The sequence below is a fragment of the Amblyomma maculatum genome, chromosome 4 (assembly GCF_055883805.1).
Source record: "Amblyomma maculatum isolate TAMU_Amacu chromosome 4, ASM5588380v1, whole genome shotgun sequence".
Classification (NCBI taxonomy): Eukaryota; Metazoa; Arthropoda; class Arachnida; order Ixodida; family Ixodidae; genus Amblyomma; species Amblyomma maculatum.
The window spans coordinates 13,528,167-13,551,033 of NC_139347.1; the positions used below are offsets into that span (position 1 = coordinate 13,528,167).

General features: G+C 44.3%; 1 protein-coding gene across 1 annotated transcript in view; it reads right to left on the reverse strand.

The window, feature by feature from the left end:
• LOC146190316 (cell adhesion molecule Dscam1-like) overlaps positions 1-22,867 on the reverse strand; it is a 164,315-nt gene that overhangs the window by 6,621 nt on the left and 134,827 nt on the right. The window contains exons 13-22 of the mRNA XM_084599769.1: positions 16,904-17,023; positions 16,438-16,614; positions 14,446-14,593; positions 9,051-9,199; positions 5,390-5,521; positions 4,600-4,767; positions 3,773-3,843; positions 3,123-3,363; positions 2,413-2,505; positions 829-1,050 (exon numbers count right to left, since the gene is read on the reverse strand). Coding sequence (XP_084455895.1) covers positions 829-1,050; positions 2,413-2,505; positions 3,123-3,363; positions 3,773-3,843; positions 4,600-4,767; positions 5,390-5,521; positions 9,051-9,199; positions 14,446-14,593; positions 16,438-16,614; positions 16,904-17,023 — 1,521 coding nt within the window. The remainder of the gene's footprint in view (positions 1-828; positions 1,051-2,412; positions 2,506-3,122; positions 3,364-3,772; positions 3,844-4,599; positions 4,768-5,389; positions 5,522-9,050; positions 9,200-14,445; positions 14,594-16,437; positions 16,615-16,903; positions 17,024-22,867) is intronic.

Here is a 22,867-nt window from a genome sequence, read left to right on the forward strand (position 1 = left end):
CTTACAAGAGATTCCCAGTGCTGACAGGTTTTAACCTGTAGCAGTTCTGAGATAATATAATCACAACCACTTCAAAACCATGCGCCGCTTTTTTATCTCTATTTGAATTTATATAATCTAATCTAAAGACAGCCGTCGTAAAACGAACATTTTCGTTAAATTATCGCATTTATTCGGCTTGGTTAAACGCGATACCATCAGAGTGCTTGGGTACCATAACTTGCTTTTTATGAGGTCACTAATAGTATTTATTTTAATTTGTCCAAATTTCACGCTAAGCTACGGTAAGCAATAGTGCCTATATATCTCGTGCATGGTAATTGCATTTAATTACGACAGGAATGTAAAAGACGCCATGCACTAAGATCTCCGCCCAAGTTAATAAAGGACGAAGTTGAAGATCTGAAAAATTTTCCGCGTAACCTGGTAAATTGCACAAAACTTACCCGGCTGAAAGGGATGTCGCATTAATATTCAAGGAACACTGTCTCTTTCTAATGATGCGTCGTTTACATAGGCGGCACGGAGCCTACGATGGTAGAGGCAGGGTCTGACTTCAAGATATGTTCGACCCTCTGGAATTCCCTAATTTGTAGTCACATTGCACAAGTTATGGAGAAATGAACGAGCATGTCGAGTCTCAAAATGCGACCAAAGCGACCTATATACGACCTCGTGACTTCCTGCCGTGCTGTTTCTCGAAAGCAATTTTCAGGTATACCAAGATGTTCGAACTTAAATGCCTGCCAGAGGAACCTCGTAGGGGATTCTGAAGAGCATTTTTACACGAGACAAAAGCAGGAGACAGGAAAAAAACTATATGCTTACCTGAACCATCTGTCTTGGCCACTACCGTGTTGCTCCTCGGTCCCCTGCCTGCGGCGTTAAAGGCCGTCGCGTAGAAGGCGTACTTGCGGCCGCATCTGAGACCACGAAACGCGTACGCCGAACGCTCGGCACCGGTTTGAACCTCCGACCAATCACCCGAGTCCTCCGTAGACTGCACATCGGGCGTCGGAGAGGGCTCAGCCTTGTGGTAGAGAACGAACCCTGAAGAAGTATCGCATTCTCGTAAGATCGGTGCTTGAAATTGCAAGTAGAGGTAATTCGCTATATTCCCCACTTTTTCGTCAGTAATAAAGACATCAGCGGCACAGTGCGTTGTTCTGTAACAATGGGCGAAATCACGTTAAAACAAAATCATCAGTAACAAAGTATTTTCATATAAATGAATTTTAATAGCGCGAAGGAAGCTCAGCTAAACAACGCCTGGCGCAAGTAGTATATCGTCTATACCGAGTTATGTGAAAGACCTGTTTCTCAAGCTTCTTCACCCGAGAAGGAGCTTAGCACTAGGCGAAGGAAAAGGTTGTACTCGAGGTATGCCCGCTGGATATCCCTCCGCTCTGGAAATTAAAGCTGACATCTCCCGCGTACTACTAGACTAGGCCCCCAGAAACGCGATTAACAACTAATTTCGCTAAGTGTTGTTTTGTTTGCGTTCTATTTCCCACTGGGTGCGTAACCGATCTTTAACGAAGTGATGAATAAATTTAATTTCCGTCAGACGGCGGCTTCCGGTGGCGAGGTTTTTGTTATAAAAAAAAAAAAAAAAAAAAGACAGATGCTTGCCGCCAGTACTAATTTGATGAAGTTTCAGCTCGTAATATGAGGGTTTTGAGTTTGTGTTGAGATAGTGTGATAGTGCCTTTTGTTGAATATTTATATGATGCCATGCAAGACTCTCGTGAATGATGCATTCAAGATGCAAGTTTCTGACTTCCTCTCAGTTTTCATCGATCTCGCAATTTTCCTCAAAAAGTCGGGAAAGAAATTGCATGTTTAGAATATTTAGCTGCCATAAATAATCCGACAAAACAGCGACAAATGCACCTAGACGCACAGTGAACTTCCTTTCAGTGGCGCTACGATAATACATAAACCTTGTTAAATGTAGTGAAGATTAAGATAAAAAGTATGATTCTTTCGATGATTTTTTTTTCCTAGTAGGCAGGTGCAAAATGAAATGGCCAATACATAGAATGGTGTTGAATCAGTGGTTAAAATAGGGTTAATTTAAGGGGGGTTCGCGTACGCTCGATATAGCACGGGGCCACAGGCAGTGCACGCCTAACGTTCCCATAAGAAATCAAGACTAATTTCTCCCTAAGCAGCAGGCAAAAAAAAAAAAATTATCTCGTTGCATAAGACGACGAAGCCTCTAACTTCAGCTTCACATACCTTCCTCAAATGAAAAACTTCAATTCCTCACATAAAGTTACACCTCGAAATAAAAAAATGCTCATAGAGCAGGAAAAACTAAATTTGGATATGCATTACTTCTTTTATTGCAACTATTCTTTTTTTTTTGAGCTTATAGCGTCATCAATATTAGTTGCCGATCTGACCTACCATTGATAGGCTGCTCTTTCTGGACGTCCCAGCTGAGGTGAACTGAAGACGACGTCGAGGAGACCAGTTTCAACGTCGGGGCCGCGGGAGCGTCTGTACGTGGAACCATGTGGAAAGCCTCCTTGAGTGCTTTGGAGTTTGCGTAAAACATTCGAACGCAGTAGTGACTCGCCAAAATGCTACAACTACGACATTCTACTTTATAAAGTGTCATAATACTGTAAAATAGAGGGCTAAGGGTTACATCCTGAAATAATTGCGTAAAGATCTAATGGCCCACAGGATTCCGCTAAAATTACTGCGCAATAAACTTCCTCTGCAAATAACGCGACAGAACCGTTCTATTTTGGACTAATGCATATTTTCACAACAGGCACCATGAAGCACACTGATGCTTCTCAACAAGTTTTGTAATGCGCTAGCACTACTGAGAGATATATAAGACAGACTATAAATGCCGTAATGGTATTCAATAAAGTAGAAAGAAGATAAAATTCCACTGCCAAAATTTCGGACAACAGCGTAAACTGTAAAGGCAACACCGGAATAAAGCAAGTCGAGTATAAACTTTCTTTTTTTTTTGTGTGTTGGAATGTACCCTTGATCAGTTGAGAAGTTGAGGCGTTTCAGCCTGCCATTCTCGGAGAACAAAAAAGCGCGATTCGACCACGGAAGAGATAGGTGTCACGTGAATGGGAAATGCAGCTCACCTATGTCTAGTGTTTGGGCGACGACCTCTTCTGAAGTGGGGCCAGCACCTTTGGCATTAAATGCCTGCACCACGACGCTGTACCGAGTGCTGCGCCGCAAGTCAGCCAGGTCGCACTGTTGAATCACCGAGGCAGACGAGCTTTCCAGAGTTTTGTAGGCAAATGATTCTTTGCTGTCGCGGACGCGGTAGCCAACGTAGTAGCCCTGAACTAAACCATGCGACTCTTCCTCCAGGGGCGGCTATTGGCACATGTGGAAAAAGGAGATCCTTATGCAAATTATTGGTGGACGCTGACATAAAACAGCTCTCTAGGCATTACCCTATGTGGCGAGGAGGAACGTGCGGCAAGAAAAAATGGGTCACGAAATGAATACTGTGCTCGCAAATATTGCGTTACAAGGTGGTTGATGTAGTTCAGAAACTGCAAATATACCTACGATCCTGTCCAGCTATATAATAATATCAATGCAATATTTAACACGCCTGTTTATAACGGTATCCTGGTGTGAAAGTTCTTAACGCATTTTTATCGTTGGTGGAAAGCTGAACGCAACGGCGCTCGAAAATACCTATCGCTCATTTGCTTGGTATTTTCCTAGAAAACAAGATTCTTCGGGAGAGCAATTCGTAACTATAAATTCGGCTTACCTTCCAAGACACATGCAGACTCCGTGAGCCAGTCGGCGTTACTTTGATTTCTCGAGGCGCACCACTGGGAGCTGCGTTCCGACACCAGTTTCATTACAAAGAGACACCACTTATTAACAAAGTAGTTGACACTGATCATTTACAAAGCCGTAAACATCTTAGTCGGACACGACTGAACGGCTGAACTGAACTGAAACATCTTAGCTACCAAAATGTCTTATTTAGTCAAACCAATTACGGAACTAATAGACGGCACAAGACGCAAATCTTCTGAACGATATTTCGAGAGTACATTCAGAGAGATATGAGCGTCACGACATTCCTCGTTTTCTCTCTTGTCGTTATTTACCTAAGAAAGACGTCATCTTCTTTGAAGCAATTAAAACTAGGTCGTTTAGTTGCTAAAAAAAAGAAAATTGGGGTATCTTTACGGCCATATCATATCATTTCGGCCTGCATTGAACAAGAAGGAAGCCCAGGCTTTCCTTGTCATCAAATAAAGCATGCAGAATGCAAGACGTGACAATGAGTCGTAAAATATTTCTTGTCTGCAAATGTTACTTCGTAACTACGTCTGGCATAATATATCCCCGTATTTTCGAATCTTGTGAAATGCTTAATCCGTATCATGTTTAAAATGTATACGAGCATGACGGCAGAAGCTGCTGCTTTTTTCCTCGTCGCTTCTTAGAAGAACGACTTGCCATGCGCGCCAGCATATTGAATATGGTTTTACTATGAAATTACAAAGATCGCTGTATGCTTTAGAGGAAGGTTTACTTTTCTCCTGAGCGAAACCAGAGTGTATATAAAGACATTCGGCATACCTTCTTCTTCTGTTGTGACTACGAGCACTTCGCTCGGATCGCTCAGCCCGATGGCGTTCTCTGCCCTCAGCCTGAACTCGTAGCTGGCCTTCGGTCGAAGGCCACCGGCCAGGTGGGAAAATTCGGTGGACTCGATTGCCATTAGATGAGAGTCGCGTTCCCATGAACCTGCCAAAAATTAGGCGTCATAAAGGAAATTGAAAACTTTTGGCTTAAACAACTTCTCGAAAATCTCCGTTACAACTACTGTTTCGAAGAAATTGTAGCTTAAGCTGCATCGGCAGCAAGAGGTGGTGGGTTTGCGTCAGCGTGTTTGTGTGCACTTCACACGCACCTAATCAAATTTACTTGAAGCACACTCAACACTTTGAATAATGAATCGAACGGTCTAAAACTGCTCAGTTAGTGTTCAGCGGCTAGCTCTAAAAACCGCCTGACATTTTCAGAACTGGCAGAGATGTTATTTCTCTTCATTTTCCTTGTTGTTCTGTCTTCAACACGTCATTTAACACCACAGTGACTCAATATATCGGCGCTCGGCTACTATTTCAGGGTACCTGGGTTTGAGCCCAGACGTCGTCACAGCGCTTCGAAAAAGATGGCACGCAATAGGTGCTCACATCCTGAGCGCAGTGAGCGAACGTTAAAGACTCGCAGATAGTAATCATTATGTCCAAGCCCATAATTTGCCACCCCCCCCCCCCCCCCCGGTAGCTCGAATTTAACACCTTATAAAATATGCCCTTCCACAATAATTTCGGTCATTCGCGCGTTACTCAAACGTGCGTACCATCTTGTGGCTTGTGTTCCAGCAGGTACTTGATCACCGGGCTGTTTCCGGAGTAAGGGGGAGACCACGACAGCGTCACCGACCTACTGGTCGTCTGCGTCGCCTCAAGGCCTCGCGGCTTGTCCGGCGGCTCTGCTCGGGCAGAACGTAGCGCAAGGAGAAGTAAGGAAATGGATAGCCAAAGCATTACTCTTTGAGATGCGGTGGGCTTGCTATATGCCATCGAAGAAATTCTCCTTTAAAGTCGGACCTTCGAAATTGACTTGCAGCACGTCGCTGTAAAAAAAAAAAAATGCTTTTGAAAAAAGCGTAATAGAGCAATGCTACGTTCTCGTGGTGTGCTGCATATTTCTTTTTTGATGCTGCCTATATTGCGTTTGCGAAAGACATGTTGCAGAGGCATTCTTCCCGAGCTTGTATTCAACGACTCAACGAATATTTTTCATCTGTTAAATTAGTACTCTTTTCACACTTAAATGTACGGCGAAACCTTATGGTCGAGACTCCTCTATTCCACAGTTTTTAGAATAGAACGTCGATTTACTCCGTCGTTCTTTAGTCAATCAGCACGTTCTGTGGACGAGATAATTTGACGGTACAATGTTTGCTTCGATATGAGCCCACTCGCGGAAAATTGTGTTCAGATTAGGTATATCACTCAGACTGCTGTATTTAAAATAAAATATGAGTACGCTCACGAGCACCTATATCCAATAAGCCTTTTTGGAGATAAACAAAAAGAAAAAGTCCGAGCAAATTAAGTGCAGTATAGAGGAGTCAGAATCTAAGCGTTTAAAACTATCTCTAAAGGAAGTAAGTGAGGCCCAACATCTATTTATTTATATTGTATAATACGAAATAAAGAGCACTGAGTTTTAATAGTTGGATCGTTTCCTTTGTTCGTCTCGAGTTCAGTGCCCTTACGCACCATTGGCCACAAATATTTATGCAATGCGGGTACGCGGAAAAGGATTATTTCGATGCAGTCTCACATGTCAGTTGCTTTAAATCTAAGAAGCAGTGCGAGAACAACCATACTTGCTCAGCTCACTACATTCCCAGCGACATGGTTACACCAAGAGTGCTGCAGTACTCTTCCTCCAAAAGATTTCACCCCGCAAACGCTTTGGTCCAGAGTGCTTGTGATATTAACCCGGATGTAGACGGCGGTCTGCTATCGTTCGCTTTATTAGCACCCTTCTAATGTCTGTTCTGTATTCGCCACAGATATGATATAATCAAAGAAATTGGTCTCAAATATTGCCAATAATAAAATCCACTAAAATTAGCTAATGCATAAAAAAATGCTCGGTTGTTTAGACACAGTGGGAACGAAATAACTGATGCGCTTAAGTACCAGAAGCCTAGTGATGTCGCTTTTTGAAGAAGAAACGTCGGCAGTTGTCGGAAAACCTGCATGAGTTAGTATTAAGCAGCAACAGATCACAATTGCTTATGGTACTAAATTGCTGTTTCACATTAGAAAACTTATATAACTATATCACTCTCGCTGGACCCGTAGATTCTCTGTAGTAGGGGTGTGTTAAGCCAATCTCGCCATAAAGCAGGCTGGGGTCCGAGTATTTTTCAGCAATTAGGAAAAATGGGAAACATCTAAAAGTATTTGCTTGATTTGCAAGTTCTAAACAAAGGAAAGAAAAAATCTCGTTGTCTCTATCACAATTATTCTGCGTATCGTAGATGAATATAGGCCCAATTTGCATCAAATTCTAACAGCCTGCCGCTGTGGGGAAAAGACATTTATTTTGTCGCTGCCACATAATTCAGTCGATCGAAATCTTTGCAACTGAGAGGGAAGAAAGTACACTGAAAAGCTGAGTTAACAGAATACGTTATTCGGCAAGTCGGTTCATGACGGCAGCACAAATTTACAAAAGAATTTTATTCGAATTACAGAGACACTTACATAGTTTTGCCGCTACCAGCTAAGAACGGTATCAGAAGTAGAGAGGGCGCATTTAGCGGTTTGGAAAGGGCAAGCTACGGCACCTTACCTTCGAGGGATACATTTCAGTATTATAAAAGTTGACCGACTTGTGACTCAGAGCCCGTAGTCTTTTTAATATTGAAATATTTAAGAAGAAAAGAAACTGTCTCTTAGTAACCGAAAGCAGTGTCAGTCGCCTGTCGAAGTATTGACTTGCATAAAATATGTCTCTACTAAATAAAATCAAGATTCTGTGTAAGAGCAGTGAAAAAAAAAAAAAACACAAACGCTTCTCGAAGCGCATTTGCCCCCAAACAAGAGATAAAAACTGAATGAGTGACACGTCGATCAAACTTTATAATAGAGAAGTGCGTTTAATCGAAGACGCGCCACCATGACTTGAACCCTCCTCACTCTGCCACTGCTGTTTTTTTTTTTTTTCATAACTTCTTTTCGTACTATTCGGAACATTTGCTGACAAAACTATGTATATCTGCACGGTATTCAAATACTAGCCAAATACTCGTTATGAGCTTGCTTTCCTTTCATCCCTTTCAGTGCTTTCTTCTCATCGCCTCTTTTTGCAACCTATTTTTCGGAAGTAAATTCATACAGTACATCTCAAAGACATATAGAACGGAAAAAAAAAAAAAACTTTGGGGCTACTTTGGACCCCAAAAGTGCGATGAGCTAGGCAAAAGCCTTTGTTTGAAGCGTCACTAATTCCTGATTTGCTGCGTCTGCTTCCGTATGCTGAATAGTGCGGCATTTGAGGAAGCGCCAGATGGAAAGCGCAGCACGGATGGCTGGATCGGCCGCCCGGCCGCGTCAGCTTCGTATATGCGTGAATCGCCTGGAGAAGTCATCGGTCCTGACCAGACGTGACGTCATGACTGGATGTGACTTCATGTTGGCGCCAATTCCGGTTATTAGATATGGTCGAATGTAATGTAATGATGACGTCACATTCATTCACGACTCCACGCCTGTCATAGCCGATGACGTCACCGGGTGATGACGTCACAGTCTCGCGGTATCCCGCGGAATCTCGCGCAGCATGGCGCTTATCGCGGACGCGCGCATGCACGAATGAGCACTCATGAGCCTATGAAGGTAATATAGGTGCAACTTTGAGAAAGACAAAGACGCGGAATGTCTTCACGAACGAACAGCAGTTTATGAGAAAGTAGCCAATTTAGAACTAATCATGTATAGAGAACACGTGACAGCCGTTGATACGTGGCAATGCAAGACAACCGTGATCTTTAAGCGTGACGGGCTAGATTACAGCAGAAGACAAGCGTCGCAAAGGCAGCAGAAATTAAGATGGGCGGATGAGATTGGGATTATTACGAGGATTATTTTACCATCTGTTGGTTACAGGTACACGAGAGAGGCCCGTGCCCTGCGGTTGGGGTAAGCAGGCTGCTCGTAATATGACGATAATGAGAAAAGGCGCACATGCAGAAGCAGAAAACAATAAGGTGAGAAGAATGCGTCGCGAAGCACACTGACGAGAAAGTTTCCCCGAGTGCATGTGTCCGTTAAAACTTCGACCACATCGTTGTACGCCTCTCACACTGGGCGAAGTTTTAATTTAAAGAGTTTGCAAACTCTTTTAGCTAATACTTCGCTTAAAACTGGTTCCTAATATTTATGTGTGGCCTAGATTGTGCAGTTTTGCGATTTTAGTGGACGCATACACGGACCCACCCTGGACGACCACTTGGAAATTTGTGTCGTCCCTTCCGTAGGCGTTCTCGGCGTAGCAGCTGAAGAGGGAAGAGTCCCTGCGGTCTACGCTCGGGATGCGCACAACGTACTCCAAGGCCTCGTCACCGGGCTTCTCTTCGACCACGTACCTGCAGTGAAATGGTCTTTTCAAAACTCAGTAAGACAGGCCGTCAGATAAGGGCCGTTGATGTGCATCTTTTCGGGCGATCAAAACAAGTGTATATATGCGATTTGTCTGCAACATTCCAATTCTTTAATACGATAGCGTTAAAGGCCTAGTTACGCAAAACAATTCCGTTGTTGGTGTGGGCATTTGATTATTGAGTCTTCAATGATTTTTGTGACATAGCGAGGCCATTTGATCTAAAATAGGTGAAAAGAGCAGCCAGCTCTGGTTGATATTGTCACGTAGGTGACAAGGCCGTACACGCCAAAAGAAGACACAGGCGTGATGGTACTGAAATAACTCTTTATTGGGGCTGACTTGCGCCCGCAAAAGAACTAAGCAACTCGGCGGCGGCGATAGCAACAAACGTGCTCGTCGGTCGTCGGAGAAAGAATTCCCGTCACACTCGTCAACGCTCAATTTAAAGGCTGCTCAGAACAATCTGGATGACGTCGCAAACAGCTACCAGCACAGGCTGGAACATTGTGGAAAGACACACGAGTGGCCTTTTCAAAACTCAGTAAGACAGGCCGTCAGATAAGGGCCGTTGATGTGCATCTTTTCAGGCGATCAAAACAAGTGTATATATGCGATTTGTCTGCAACATTCCATCTACCAAACAGCTACCAGCACAGGCTGGAACATTGTGGAAAGACACACGAGTGGCCGGAATCTTCGAGATAGATCTCGGCACATCTTGCGCTACAACAAAACTGATAAAGATGTGACTAGCGACATCGAGCATTAACAAACAAAGATTACAGAACTGATACGCGATCCAGAATCAGAGTGATAAGCCTTTATGCCGGCGGCTGTTAAAAACAACGAATACAGTTTTGAAGGTTTCGCGGCAATATTTGACATGGGAAGGTGGAATAAGTATCAATCCATGTTTTCTTAAACGCCGAGTGCATGTGCTCGAATAAGCACCCCCCCCCCCCCCCCCCGCACACACACACTAGAAAAGCTTGCTCCTCTACGATTTTTTTTTGTCGCACTGTTGGGGCAGAAAAGCTGAAGCGGAAGAGTTTTTTCGCATAAGCAGACTGGTGATAATTGCGAAAAGAGATAGAAGAGTTCGAGATTCTTACTGATTACGAATATCCGCTAGTCAGAGTCTGGTTTGGAACTCCTGATATTTTTAGCAATAACTGCACCAGTATCTGACGTCCTCAAACCAGATTCACAAAAATAAACAGTTGATCATATTTCATGCACAGCCGGAGCTTTAGTTCAAAAACACCTGGAATAAAAAGGCGGTACACTTAAGCTCTGCATTTAAAGGTACGACATGACACAGCTCCTGTTTTTAGAATCTGGTCTGTCTTCCGACTTTCGCGTATATATACATGCACTTCTCTACTTGTTTAATATTATTCCCTCTTTTTTTGCCGCTATCAGCTAACACGTACTAAATAGCATACAGCCAGACCACCACCATAAAAATCTGTAAATGGCAACTTCAAACAAGCCGTAAAGACGAGCCTCCGTTTCGTAGCAGCAGTGTGTCTTCCATATCACCCAAGGGTGCTGGAAGGTTCGATTCTGATTTAACCCACCCTTCTCCAAGGAGAAGCTTCAGCTCAAAAACCTGGCCAGAAGCTGTGAGTTCGGCGAATTCCTGGACGAAGCGATTAGAGACAGGCTAGTCGCCGGGCTGCGCTGCATTGACACTCAGCGTGAGTTGTCTGCAGCTGAAAAGCTGCCATTCGTAGAGGCGTGTAAAATCGCTATAAATCATTCCCTAGCCTCCACGCAGACTCAACAAAGAAAGTTAGAACAGCACCAACAGAGGCTAGAAGTTGATCAGCTGGACCGAGGGCGCCGGGTGAAGAAACAAGGCGGAACCCCTAGAATGCTTCCGTTGCGGGAAAAGGCATGCAGCCGAAAGGTGCCGGTATCGCAAGTACAAGTGCCATATCGGCGGCGAGCACGGGCATTTGAAAATAATGTGCAGACAGCAGGCGATCAAAACGACCGCACTGAACGCAATCGATAGTCCCGCAGATGAGTCTGAGGATGAGCAACAAATATACAGTATGACAACGAATACTTCTGCATACTATATCACTGTTAAGGTGGAAGGACAAGCCGTAAGAATGCAAAATGACACAGGGGCGTCAGTCACCGTCATGCGCAGGCGCTATCACTGTTACATACTACAGTTGTATCTTCTATCATAAAGCTCCACTCGGAATATTTAAGCACTTCGGAATGCGTTCACAATTCTTCCTGCTTGTTTCATTAATGTCACTGCTATGTTTTACTTGGTATTGTAGGCGCAAAGGTATTTATGCCACTGCGTATGCGTGGCGAAATTTTGTTATGTGGCAGAAGTGAGAACGCTGCACGGCGTGGTAGAACGCAGCTGTTTCCCTTCCCGAAACAGGTCAGCCACAAGACTGAGTGGCTGGCTCCGGTCGTCTTGGCGTGTTGCGTTCTCTGCAATAAATTTTTTTTTAGTTTTCCCTGCAATCCTTTAATGGTGTAGGTCGCAACATAAATGCAAGGATGTCTCTTTGACCTATCACAGCAGATGTTTAGACGGGGGGAAAAATGCGTTTTTTTTTGCGCCTAGGTTAGAAAAATGGCAGTTATTGAAAAAATAGGCTTAAAACTGACTATAATGAAACACCTGTGCTTTAAACTAAAACTTACGGCTGCAAATCAGGAAGCTATTGCGCTACGTAGAAGAGACTACATGTTCTGGTATTGTTACTTCCCGTCTATATCAAGAAAACATTCGACGCGGATAATAGCCCTGACCTCGTCCACAGCCATCGCTCGGGCGTTCGGCTGCTGGACAAAACAAGCAGATCAGATCCTCCATGTTGCAGCAAAGGTTCATAGAGACAACAAAGAAAACGTTAAGAACGATTTAGAGAGGTTCATTCAAGTTCGATTTAAGTGCGCCACCATTTGGGTTTAACTTCCTTTTTTGATTTCCGTTCACTGCACGGTTTCTAGGCGTGCAAGTACCCAAACGAAGATAGGCGAAATCAGGTATCGGAGACATTAGCGGTATAACTAACTGTGACACACAGAAATTCTGGCGCCGCTTAATGTACCTTCAGAGGGGTAAATGCGAAAGCGGAGTTCTCGAACCACTACGTGCGGATGGAAAATGGTGGAGGGGACTATATGCAAAACAAAGAACGTGACGCTTTCAGCATTTTCGGCGATGAACCGGCCTTTTGAAAGTATATCTTCAAAGTTACAGTTGAGTCAAATAATTATTTGTCTTTAAGAATTCTGCTGTCGGCGAGAATTCGTATCAAAGTAACAAAGGGGCAACCCCTTTTGCTGGCATTCTCGTCATTTCTACCGTTTTGGTGATTGTTACCTTCAAGATTTTGACAAATAATGACTTGATTACAATTTAGCAAATACTTTACAGATAGCTCATGAATATACAAAACTGTTCCACTATGTAAAATACCTTGTTTTATTGCAATAAAAAGCTGTGGTAGTGGAGTGGCCCATTTCAGTGGCCAGCGAAACATATTCATTCGCGCCGCCGTGGCATGGAACCTCGAATTCGCTGCGGCGGAGTGGTAATTAATGCAGTATTTTAATTTATTTCAGGGCGAAGGACAGAAAACATTACAAAAATCTGAAATTTTGAGTTATAGCGCATCTTCTGCAATGCAAGTGCTTATAAAACAAGCCTGGTTTGCTTTTTTTTGTTTGTGGGGCTTAACGCCCCAAAGCTAGCGGCTCTGGATATGAGAGACGCCGTAGCAGGGGGCTACAGGAATTTTTACCAGCTGGAGTTCTTTAATATGCACTCTCATCACACAGTGTACGGGCGCCTTGCTTTTCTAACCCATAGAAATGCGGCCGTCGTAGCCGAGATACGATCCCACGTTATTGTTTCCAGGAGTCGAGCGCCGTAACCACTGAGCCACCGTGGCAAAACATAAGCCAATCCGGTGCCGATGACCTTATTCCGGTGTTCTTCAATACATCGGGCCCTATGGCCTACTTGAACATTCAAGAACGTTGAACTTTGCATCATTATCATCATCGACCGGACTGCACCCACTTCAGGAAAATAACACATCTCCCATACCCTTTCACTTACCTCATTCTGTACCAGCTGCTCACACATGATCCTAACACACTATATAACCTTATGCACTCTTTTTCCCTGCTACACTTGCCTTCCCCTCGAAACTAGTCGGTCTGCATTTAGCGACTATCGGCTATTTTGCGTTCGCATTGCACGCCCAGCCCATGCCCATTTCTTGATTTCGACAGGATCGTTACTCGCGTTTATTTGCTGACACACACTACTCGCAAATTAATATATTTTAACGCTATTCTGCCTTTTTTTTTGCATAGCTGTCGGCGTTGTCCCATATCTCGGTTCGACCCATTTCGTTAACCTCCCAAGGTCAGCTTATATATCAGCACCGGTAATACATAGCTGACATACATTTTTGTTGTGTGAATACTGGCCGACATTCAGACATAATTTGATGGCACTTCTAACTGCTCACCATCCCATCTTCTTCTTCTAGTTATTTGCCAATCACGGAAAGGATGTGCGGTAGCTACCTGTCCGAAGTAGACGCATTCTACGTATCATACCCCATATCATCCACTTTTCAAGTCATAACCTACATTTTAAACCGTGATATGAGCCCCTGTCCATGGGGATGCTTCCGAAAATAAGCGCCTTCGTGCATTCCCAGGCGAGCTTGGTCCTCACGCGCCAGTGGATGACCTCCCATATGCGCAGCAATACGCTTGAGCCCGAGCCGATGCCATCTACAACCGTACATTTATACTGCACTACAGGCGAAGTCGCAACTCTTTATTCCACTCTAGAACACGCAGAGAGCACAGTGTACACAATATTACAGGGACTCTCCCCATCTTCACAGTTCGCCCATTTGTTCCAACTCGTCATCTTCCTTTCGTGTTACACTTCATGTGGAGACAATAACCTCCCCCCTGGCAAGCTTATAAGACGCGTTGATTAAGCGGTGTAGACGGCCGGGCAAAAAGTCATGTGGAGAAGAAGTGAAGCTCAATCGAAGGCTCGACTATGGCACCTTGTCGTTACAGATATGTCACACTACATTCTGTATCATGGGTGATTTCCTTTCTTTATTATCTCTTGTTTTACTGCATTCCTCAGCAGTTCATTCGCTAGGCTGAGCTCTTAAGCCATAATGCTACATAGCGTAATGCAACACTCACCTTGGTTCCGTAGCAGGGTTGAAAGCGTGTCTATCACGCGTCCAGGTCACCGTGATGGGCGGCTCACCGACAGCGCGGCAAGTGAGTGTCACGCTTTCCCCACGGCGCACTGTCAATGCCTGGAACTTGCGCTCGAAGTGTGCCGCCACTATTAACGGTTCATGGAGAAAAAAACAAAACTCTCACAAGGAAACCAGCGCTGCGACCGTCTTGAATTTATTGCTCTGCGCACTATACCGCGGACATATACCTTAAATAAAGAAAACTTGGAAACGATTTATTCGTTCTGGTAATACTTTGAAACTCGCTCCTTAGTCGATATCACCTCGTTGATTCGCTGGAATTGTCAGATGTATCCTTAAGCGAAGAATACCCAAGTTAGATTTTTTTAAAGACGGCATACATCTTCAGATATGACGGATTTCTTTTGAAACGACGAGCTATAAAGTTAGCTGACTAGTATTGACAAATATTTAATTTTTAGGACACAAAATACTAGCCTACTAGCATACTCCCAGTTGGTTTAACTAGACTCGAACATGTCATCTCTTAAGGCGAGGTCGTTATACTTTATGTTCAGGGGAAATCCCACCATCGGTGAGAGTATTATAAACAGAGGTTGAAAGGGCTTATGATGCTACAAGTCTCGCAGCCGATGCCTGAAGTACGATGTAACATCTAGGAAACTGAATTTAAATATTTGGTCTAACCAAAGTATTGATTAATAGAAAACATAGGCCGTATTCACAGTTCCCTGCGTATGCAGCACGCTACATTTACGCCACCAAGGCCCAGGCGTTCATGCCGACAATTAAATTGGCAAATCTACGTATTTCATAATATGTCACGAATGTCCCGAGAGAGCTGCAGAACTTTTCTTTGGGAGAGGATGCTGTGCGGTCTGTGCCTCTAGACCGGCCTCCGATGAACGGGCTTTGTACTTTGGCTTTTACTAGTTGTGTGCACCCTGTTAGGAAGATAGTGAGAGACCGGAAAGCGTGGCGTGACATGGTCCATAGGGTCACGAAGAGTCGGACACGACTGAGCGACTGAACTGTGCACCCTGTCGCTCTTCGACCATGGTGACCTAGGGTCCCAAAGCAGGCCATAATGAACATAAAGCGCATGAAGAGTGTGAATATTTCAGGGCTACTCAGGCGGCAAGGAGGAGTGTATCTTCGAGCTGCCGAGTCTGAAGCGATTCGGTGAATCTTGCGAAAATACGTTCACTACTGCACAAGCCACTTCCAGAGGCGCTCCATGAAAAATCTTAATGGCTTCTCCAGCTCAGTCCGAGAGCGTCAATGGTACAAAAATGGCTTGCCCATTGTAGCAGCCCGAAAACAAATTTCTGCGAAAGGTGTCACTCAAGTGGCATCAAGCAAATGATTTCATATTTCAATCGAATGCAGTTATACTTCGGCAGGAGCTTAAGTTTTTTATGGATCCCAATGTTCGAAAGCGGGAACCGCTACGGTGATCCGACCGCGCAGCCCAGGGGTACGCTGCTGAAATAAATTCAGTCACCGCAGCGTGCACGGCCTCTCAGCTTTTTATTTAAAACCACTGAAAAGGGTTAATACCACGCAAATAACGACAAAAGAATGAAAATAAATACTTCTAGTGCTTCTTTTTTAAGACCGATGCTAGTGTCGCCTCAATAGCCTGGTGCACAGCAAACTCACGCTCGGATGATCAAATAAAGGAGGTAAGCGAGGAAAAACACCCTTTTCATTTGATGCACGCATCTCTGCGATCATAAGATGCCATAAAAAATCAATCCATTTTGTTCTTCTCCCAGACAGCCTTAAGTAGATGGATGATTTATAGTTTGAATGGACTGCGTCAGAGGTTTTAATATTCCTCGCGCTGAGCTATTATTGTAATTCTAGCTTTCATAAATTGACTTTCGTTAGGTAATTAGAAATTATTGCTAATTATTAAGCTGTAACATTTTGCGACTTTTCTTCTTTATGTACACTGCCCACCTACCATGCACGTCCAGTTTCACGACGGTAGAGATTCCAGGTCCAACGCCGTTCAGCGCCTGGCACATGTAGTGTGCACCGTCACTGGTATCTGCCTCGCGAATGCTTAATGATCCGTTCTCCAGAATCTGCACATTGGCATTGCTGATGATTACCGAGAATTCACGGCTTCCCTCCGAGCCTGAAAGAATTGAAAATGAAGAAAAAAACAGAAAAGCAATGTGAAATGAAGCATCTGGGAAATATCCTTGAGTACCGCATTTCTGAACTTGCACTCGCTAATCACGAGAAATACGCAGCACTGTCTATTATAGTTCTGCAGAAAAAAATATGTCCACATATGTTCTGACGCCAAAGCGACCTGCATTTCTTTCTGAACATTCAATAAGTATTTCATTAAGTTTTTATTGAAATATAATCCTTTGAGCTGTATATTCATGCGTTAAGCAAAACTTTCTCTGTCTACTTACGGTTTGCCTTTTTCCACCGGATAACAGGTAACGGAAAGCCATCCGCTTGGCAGTCGAAGGTCACCGCCTGTCCCATTATGGCCGACTTGTCCACGGGCTCTTGGCGCCACCGTGGAGGAACTGCATGAAGAAATGACTGCCACTATATTGACAGAAAGAGAAACGGCGCTTGCCTCTAGCGCATCCAAACGTCACTGCTTTCCCGAAGGAAATGTTTTCAAGTGAGATCAGTCACATTGACCACTGCTACTTTCTTGTTAAAATGGCCCCAGCTGCTGGCTAAAAGTGATGTCACTGTTGCACATGCTTACAGGCCTCGAGAAAAAAAAAAGGAATTCTAAATGTGCCTTATTTTTGCACAGCCCCAAGAAAGAAAAAAAGCCTTCTTTCTATGTCACTAAGTGAAAGAGAGCTGTTTTCATTATTTCTGGCTTCACTGCTTTCGTCCACGTCGAAAATTGGCACAGCACATAATGTGTTTGCGTGGTAACATCAAAGTTACCTGTCCGGTGATGTTACGCTGTGGCGTGCTCCGCGAACGTGATGCCTCAGTCTCCCCATTTAATTTCAGACCGCAAAACCACGCGCTCCTGATCTGAATAACAACCATATTTGTTACCTTTCACCTCTTATTTCGAAATAACTGATGCTGCTTTTAGTTTCATGTTTCTCAAAAGGAGCTTTTTTTTTGCACTCTTTCTTACTACTGTCATGGAGATCAAAAGAAAATGCTTATTGAAACACGTAAATAAATTTGGGAAGAAAAACGTCGTTGATAACAGGAGCGGTGATAAGGCGAAATGGCTCCATCAGACGGTGTTTTTTACGTTGCTAAAAAGACATGGCAGGGGCTTAATCTACGCTGCGCAATGTAATCTCTTACAAAAATGGGGCAGAAATGCTTCGCAGTGACATTTTTAAACCTCATTTGAGGCCTAGGGCAGCCCAACGGAAACAATTTTATATGTGTACCCATAACAGTTCACTTGTTCTGACGTAACATGGCCCCGCTTTTAGAAATGCTGAATAGAAATATACAAACCGAAATGAGGGAAACTGCAATAATAATTTGCTGCTACCCCGGGTCCACTTCCTGCTAGTGCTCAAAACTGAATCCCAGCTAGTCTTTATCTCGATCGAATATTCTGACGTAAACTAAAATTTTGGCATATTCATAATTTAATCAATCAATGAAACAAGACAGTCAAAGGGATGTTGAAACACTCAGTGCGTTCCTTAGGACACCAACGTTTATTTTCTATGCAACGTGCGCGGTAATCAACCGGAGAGAAAATGTAGTTAGAAAAATTTGAAAATAAAGCGAGGTCAAGCTTGTCAACATGCTTGGATGCGAACAATTGGCTACACGCTTATAATGAATCATTCTCGCTCTATCGCCGTATTTGTTTTAACAGCAGCGCACAAACAAAGATGAGCGAAAGAACAAATATCACTGCCATACGCGTCATTCCCGGGCATACGTACTATGCACCTGCATCAAGCTTTTCAACGGCGCGAAAGCGAATGTGGGGAGAAAACTGTAGGGATTGAAACTGAAGCCCAAAGAAACAATTACGCAAGGTACTTCGCAAGTGGTCTGTAAAGCTTAACCTGATATCCTGTGTGTTTGCACCTTCTTTTTAATTTAAAAGCACTCTTTAAACAATATGTTATGATTTCATTCTGTGTTCCCAATTAAAGAAAAGGAACCTGTTGTTTAAACAAGAAAACATGACAGTTTTCTTCGGCACGACACGCCGTTGAAGCAACAGAAGAGGTTTCAGTACATACGAACATATTTTTCTTCTTTAAATAGCCGACCACGTCGAACAATAAAAAAAAAAAAGAAAACAAATAAGCTCCTGTATGGAAGACTAGTCATATATTCTGCAAGGAGCAAAGAAGCCTGAACTTGCACGGCGCGGCAAAAGAGAATTCTTTCAGGGTGTAGCAACAGTGGTCGCGAAGGCTGAAACGGCAAGCGTGCTCAAAGACCACGCCAGAGTTGCCGCAACTTTCCGCGGGTAACAAAAAGAAATATGGGACAGCGCCTTCTTCCGGCCGCAATCCGCGTAACGACCAACCGCAGCGGTCGGTATCGGACAGCTTCAGTGGTTTTTACGGCCAGGAACGTCTCACTTGTATGGTGCCAGAAGAGCTGTCACGAAGCCCGCGAACAAGAAAACGTCACAAAAAGAGAAGCGCTGCATGATAAAGAAAACGAGTTCTTAAGGCATCGGGCTAGCGCGGCAAACAATCGAGGTAGTCCTGAAAGGCTTGGTCCCTTTCTCAGGGTCGCCTCGATGGGTAGCTTGCCAGCCGCTGCATAATTACTGAGATCCTTCACGCTCCCCTGAGGCAGAAAAACGATGGGAGATGAAGGAACTACTTCCACTTTACAAGCGAAGTTCCGTGCATTGCATTGAATGAAGTGTGGTGAAATCATGGGAGTAGAAAACACATTATTCCATGCTCTCATTTTTTCATACATCAACACTGAATGCTTTTATGCGTTTTTATATCCACGCTTTAATGCATAATGATCAGCATTATATTTTTCGCAGCGTTGTAATCGATTCTAAAAGAAGTATAGAATTTACACTGCTAGTGTTGGTAAGGTGAAGCCTTACCGTTGAAAGTTTACATAGGAGCGGGCATGCGAATGAAGATACTATCTCAAAACTGTTATTTTCGTTACGTAAGAAAAGGAGCTTCCGTTTTTATCGGTGGTCCGATTTGAACATGCCGCAGGTGGTAACACTTTGCGATCCGAAAGCGGCAACACCCGTCCCACTGGAAGCGGGCCACCTCGCGACAGTATTCTAACATTCTAACCACTTTTTGACTTTTGTCCAAGGTAAGTTAATGCTGCCACCAAATGTGACCTAGTGACAGGCAACGTTGATCGGTGAATTAACATGCATACTTATTGCCTCTAAGCTACTTGTAGCACGTTAGCAGTATACGATGTCATTTCAGCATGTATTGCTCAATCTATAAGCAGTAATCTGCTAACATTAGGAGGCCACTTGTCTGGCCACTGCAACGTAAATGTTTAGGAGACATTCACGCTACTTAGCAATCTTGCTTCTGAGCTATCGAGTAAAATATAGGTCAGGAAACTAATATTATGGTCCATTGATATGATAGCCTCAATTTGCTAGCGCGTAGCGATAATAAGGAAAGTTCTTTATGTATGCAAAAGATTTCAAAAACTAATTGGCTCTGTAAAAGCACCACAAACAGTTCTTGATTTCATTTCAGGCCTCAATTTTCGCGAACCATGAACGAGGAACAAATACAAAGAATATATTCACCTCCTAAGAACTTATAAAGAAAAGGTAGTTGGCTGAGGATGAAATGCCGACTATCTAAAAACACAGCAAAAGCACAGAAATACGCGTTATGATCAAAAGCATGTGTCGACGAAGTGGCTCTGTACGAAATACCACGCTCCTGTTTTGCCAGAGAATCAGGTCGATGCGCCGCGTTAAAGGTCGATCGAACGCCTTCCGCTGTCTGCCCCTGCGTGAAGCCGTGATGGTTCCCGGAAGCATGTGAAGCTAAATGGCGAACGTGCACAGAAGAAAATATTCCTCAAGCGCCTGTATTTGTGCTTTAGTCTGGCTACGATTCATACAGAACTTGACCAGGATGATGCTAGAGCAGTGGATCCGGTCCTTTCTGCAGTGCGACATCCACCATTTCGTGGGGAAGCGAGAACGCCTCATTGCATTGGCAGTTCAGAACAATGAGCGCAACTCATGGTTGGTTTCAGACGTTTGGCGGATATCAGGCGGACGAGTGGAGCCATACAGCGACTCACATCGTTTTAACGCGAGCATTGTGCATATTCTCCTTCGGCAAATATATCATCCGAATCGGGGTGCGCGCGAAACGCTGGGACAGAGAAGGCCACGCGGGTTGGTGCTGTCGGGGAGCTGCTGCCAAATGCCGCTTGGAAAAACGATGAGGCACCTACTTCCCACCCAACGAAAAGGGGCCTCCCCATATAGACGTGCACCACGATTACAAACAAAGGAGGCGCTCACGGGCCCCACAGACCGAGAGTTGTATGCTTAGCACCCGTAGGAATAGATGGAAGAGAATGTTTCAAAGCAGTTCTGATTTTGCAAAGCACCTGTATGTCGTATTTTGTTCAAAAGCAGTACTGAACATCAAGAAACCGACTATACCGACTATGAAGGTATGAAAAACTAGCTCAAGGGCAGAACATTTTTCGAAAACCACGATGCACGTGAAGGTACCTTTCGAGAATGCTACCCATAAAAAAGCACGCTAGCACAACATACCATAATATTTTCTCGTTTCGCAGAGCAGACATAGAGGCTGCCGATGGTGAGAAGTTGTCGACATGTTTGAAGGAATGTGTTGCGATGTATCCGACGTGATTGCAAAGAAAATATATTTCTAAAAATCTGCTATAATTATTTGTTTTGAAGCCAGACATGCCGTCGGAAGCCTCACTGTTTTTTTTTTTAAGGTTCTCGCCAGATTCTTGCGCAGCCTGACATGATGCCGTAGTTCAATACTGTAGTTCAATATTTACAGCCTAGACCAAACCTTCGTTGAAAAAGCAGGTCTCGAACGTCATGGTAAGGAAACAAAAAAGAACAGCGCACTATTGCAGGCGGCCGCGCCGACGAGGCTCGATTCGAGCGGAGACGGCTCCGGCGCCCGCGAGGGCGACCTGTTTGTCTAGACAGGGGTTTTCATCGTCTAGTGTAGTGCACAGTTTGTTTATTGTGCTATATGAGGAGCGTAATTAGCGCAACTGTTCGTATCTTTCGAAGCGGCAGCATTTACGAGAGAATGTAATTTACTCTACAGCACGTTCGAGTACACGAGGAGGTTGCGCGACGAGAAAAGCGTAGAGCTTATGCGGCACTCCTTTATGTCTGGATTCACAACGTACCGTCTGTTGCAGAAGTTTGCGGCCCAACGCGCCGGGCAGAGGAGCAGTATCGCTCCCGAGAGGCGGCGCTGCGCCCGCCGGCGCTGCCTGGTGACGTAGCTATAAAGAGTGAGGAGGCTTGTTCTCTTCCCCTCATCCCGCGGCTGAGAGCAAAGATGTGCGATATCAACCGCGGGATGAGGAGAAGAGAACAAGCCTCCTCACTCTTTATAGCTACGTCACCAGGCAGCGCCGGCGGGCGCAGCGCCGCCTCTCGGGAGCGATACTGCTACTCTGCCCGGCGCGTTGGGCCGCAAACTTCTGCAACAGACGGTACATTTACAGGACATTTAGAAATAGGTTTACTTCGGTATCACGCAGCATACTTTGTTACACGTGCTTCAAATCACTCGCTAATTATTAACAAACGGCCGCCGTTATTAGCAGTCTCCGAAAACGGCAAAAATATTTCCGGAACTTTTGCTTGCATGATTTTCAAAGAGCAGAGCTCTCGACTGCTACTGTTATACTTGTCCAGGTGAGTTTAAAACACTGAGCCGTCGAAATGACCTGTTATACTTTCACTATCTGTTCTCTGCATGAAAGGATAACATTAGCGGTGCTCTGTGAATTCACAAAACTCCGGGCGACGTGCCTGCCACTAGCGGTATCTTCAGCGTCCAGAGTGGGAACACGCCTCATATGAATACATGTTAACAGAAGTCTTAAACGCATTTTTATGTTTGAACATTGCAAATACGATGCCAGCCTTTAATGAATAAAATCCCAGCACACCCTGAAATATAATGCAAAATGAAAAAACCTGCTATCGAAGGCGATGTATTTTTAAAATACTGCCACACGCGCACGTAGATGCCGCCGCTGGCCTCCAGCGCTGCACGGGAGGTCACCACAGAAACAAAACATTCACGTTTTCACGTCTCACCGTATAGGCAGCCATCCGTTTTCAGTTGTCGTGTATTTTGAAGAGAACTGTGACAAATCATGCACTTACATTTGGAAGATATATTTTTTAAACTCTCAGATAA